The sequence below is a fragment of the Sinocyclocheilus rhinocerous genome, unplaced genomic scaffold (assembly GCF_001515625.1).
Source record: "Sinocyclocheilus rhinocerous isolate Xijiao unplaced genomic scaffold, SAMN03320098_v1.1 scaffold30, whole genome shotgun sequence".
NCBI classification, from domain to species: domain Eukaryota; kingdom Metazoa; phylum Chordata; class Actinopteri; order Cypriniformes; family Cyprinidae; genus Sinocyclocheilus; species Sinocyclocheilus rhinocerous.
The window spans coordinates 2601152-2604766 of record NW_015657838.1 but is presented as its reverse complement, the minus strand read 5'-3'; the positions used below and the strand labels follow the sequence as shown (position 1 = coordinate 2604766).

General features: G+C 36.7%; 1 protein-coding gene across 2 annotated transcripts in view; it reads left to right on the top strand.

The window, feature by feature from the left end:
* Positions 1 to 3615, top strand: part of u2af1 (U2 small nuclear RNA auxiliary factor 1) — a 10881-nt gene that overhangs the window by 5447 nt on the left and 1819 nt on the right. For both annotated transcript variants that reach the window (XM_016529663.1, XM_016529664.1), the window contains exons 5-7: positions 1451 to 1549; positions 1954 to 2087; positions 2349 to 2441. In XM_016529663.1, the coding sequence (XP_016385149.1) occupies positions 1451 to 1549; positions 1954 to 2087; positions 2349 to 2441 (326 nt within the window). The remainder of the gene's footprint in view (positions 1 to 1450; positions 1550 to 1953; positions 2088 to 2348; positions 2442 to 3615) is intronic.

Below are 3615 nucleotides of genomic sequence, written 5' to 3'. Positions count from 1 at the left end.
ATTCTCGCTGTAGTATTGTTGTTGCCGCCGCCATGTCGTGAAGGCGCTGTGTGCTTCTTTGTGAAAGCGAAACTACTTTGTTTGGCCTTCCAAAAGAGGACACGACTAGAAATCAGTGGTTAAGTTGTATTTACAACACTGTTCCAGAACAGTTCAACCCAAATGCAGACATGGTTTTATGTTTACGCGGCGCGATGCAACGCAATGCTTAAAAAGACAGTATAAGTCATTATAATCCGTAATTATGTCCCCACTGGATGCAACAAATGCTTCGTTTGTAATGGGTTTTAATGTTTTTGTCTCGTTGCTCCGGGAGACGGCATCACAATATGGTAAGGGGCGTAACATTTCCGTCACACGCTTGAGGTATTTGGCCAATCACAACGCACTGATAGCTGGCCAATCAGAGCACACCTCGCTTTTTCAGACCGATGAGCTTTGTAAAAATCGACGTGTTTCAGAAAGGTGGGGCATAGAGGAGAAACAATAATGTACAGTATGTGGAAAATAATGTGTTTTTTTAACCTTAAACCGCATAAACACATTTCATTACACCAAATACACAAAATAATGTTCTTTTTAGCAACATCATATGACCCCTTTAATATAACTATGATTCAAGTCGTTAAACACAATCAGAGAAACAATGGGAGTATTAGGGAATTTCAAAATAGTCTTTTCCAAGCTTGAGTTCAAAGTTCAAACCACGGACATTTCTATTATGAATCATTATTTTCTAGTGCTCTTTTCTACATTATTTCATAGGCTAGATATTGCTGTTGTAAAGAGTAAAGTTTCTTTCACGAAAAATGGCTGCTGTGGATATAACCTCGGCCTACCATTCAAAAGTTTGGGCTCAGTTTTTTTGTTTTTTAGGAAATTGAAATCATCTTTAATTGCTACAAAATATTTATATTTAAAATAAATGCTGTTATTTTTATTTTTTTTTAAGTTTCTGTTCATCAAAAAGTCCTGTAAAAATGTATCATGGTTTCTACAAAAATATGAAGCTGTTTTCTAAAATGATGAAAATAATGTTTCTTATGCAGCAAATCAGCATATTAGAATTATTCCTGAAGGATCATGTGAAGATGATTGGAGTAGGAGCATATGCGACCAAAATGGTCGCAATTTCGAGCCTTGATATATTACATTTTAAAATATATTCAAATTTAAATAGTAATAATTCACAATATTTACTGTATTTTTGAACAAATAAATGCATCCTTAGTGAGCCTAAGAGACTTCTTTCAAAAACATTGAAATATCTTCCCAACTCCAAACTTTTGAATGGTGGTGCATGTCTTATGACAGCTATTCTTTCAGAATGATGGGACAGATATAGGCGATACAGTTTGGCCCTGTTTGTTGCATCAGTTGTATTTTTAGGCTGAAAATCACAAATTGCAGATTTTATGCTCCAATATGGCTTTAAATTCATTGTTTACAGGAGGTCTTCGCTGAAATGGAGGAGAAATATGGAGAGGTTGAGGAGATGAATGTGTGTGATAATTTAGGAGATCACTTGGTGGGAAATGTCTATGTGAAGGTGAGAGAATTTGCAGTGTATTTACGTTGTAATAATAATTTGTTAATTTAATTTACTATTTAAAACTTTGACATTTGTTGAATTTGTAATAGTCCAAACTTAGAATTTGTGATTCAACAGTTAAATGTATCTGTACATTTTAACAGTTGTGTGTGCTATTTTGTTATAGCTAGTGTTACTTGGTACTTTATTTTTTGGCAACTCATACATACCCATATGATATTATTATTATTAAAAGTAATTTGTGGAAATTTGTTTTTGTAATCTTTTTAGTTTTGCCACCATTGTATAAAAGCAGTAATCAGCTTGAGGCTGTTTTACCATGGTTAAATGCATCTTTGTTCTTAAAAACACCCCTTAGTGCAGCAGAGAAACAACTAAAACTTTGCTTTTTGTGTGTGTAGTTCCGCCGTGAAGAAGATGCAGAGAAAGCGGTGATTAACTTGAATAACCGCTGGTTTAATGGCCAGCCCATCCATGCTGAGCTCTCACCTGTCACCGATTTCAGAGAGGCCTGTTGTCGACAGTATGAAATGGGGTAAGTGACTGAATAAGCATCAGAGAGTGCTGCACATCTTCCTTTCCCGCACACTAATGCAGCATTCCCACAGATGTATGTTTACCTCTCTTCCCTCTTCAAATTGATGTTTACTGATAACTGGTGCCTAAGCCTGAGCAACTGTCCCATTGCACATGATTTGTTGATTCAGGTGAATGTGTGTACTGAAATGGTGTTGTTTTTTAACTGTGTTCCACTGGCTTCACTGTGACTGACTGCAGTACTTGTGTGTTCCCGCAGAGAGTGCACTCGAGGAGGCTTCTGCAACTTCATGCACCTGAAGCCAATCTCAAGGGAACTCCGAAGAGATCTGTATGGTCGCAGGAGGAAGAGGTCTGTCTGATTTAAAACTCATCAAAAGCATAAAGATTGTTACAGAACACTTGTGTAGATCTGCTTGCAAATAAAAACCACTAAATATTGTGAAATAATATTACAATTTAAAATAACTGTTTTCTATTTGAATCTATTTTAAAATGTAACGTATTCCTGTGATGCAAAGCTAAATTTTTAGCATCATTACTCCAGTCTTCAGCATTACATGATACTTCAGAAATCATTCTAATATGCTGATTGCTGCTCTAGAAACATTTCCTATTCAGGGCTCGACAATAAGGACTGCCTGATGGCCAGGGTGAAAGATGTGTAATAGTTGACAGATTTGTCATGAATGTTTATCATTTACACGTGTTTTAAGCCTCGCCAATTTAAAAAATCAAGTGATTTTAAAGCATTCAAGGGCACAAAGACGCTACAGACAACTATATTCAGTACTCACGTGCTGTGTTGTGTATACACAGCACGCACATAGAGAGCTGCGCTTTAACAGAAAAATACACCTTGCCAATTTGAACATTTCAAGAGATTTTAAATCATTCAAGTGCAAGAAGATGTGAATAGCAACTCCATTCAGTGTGTTCTGTGTGCACAGCGCACACACAGGCAGCCCCGTCTCAGTTATCGCCCAAGCCTCGTATTGTGTTTCTTTCCGCGTCGTCTTGAGCTTTAATGGACAAATACATACAAAAGTATGTCAAAATACCGGTCTCGGCGAGTATCCTCGAAAACGGTCAGTTATGTCGTAAGTGGACTTTAACATCTGAGAAAGAAGTCGGATGTGTATCATTATATTTGATCCATGCATTGTCTCAAAGTGACAGCAGCTGCTGTCGGTGTCCTTAATGTAAATAATAATAAAAAAGAAACCCACTGTACCTGAACACATACAAACCTAAAGCATAGTGGTTTGTTTTTGTTTATGTGCTATTGCTTGTAATTTGTTAATTTGTTCTTATTTACCATCTGTTCACTTGTCTTCAATAATGTTTGAACTTTATATTTGTTTAGGCTAGTAGTTGCTGTGGAATTGGAATTGAGAATTGTAAGAATTAACTGTTTTTAACTGAAATTTTGGTATCATACACTCACTGGCCACTTTATTAGGTACAGCTTGCTAGTACCGGGTTGGACCCCCTTTTGCCTTCAGAACTGCCTTAATTCTTCGTGG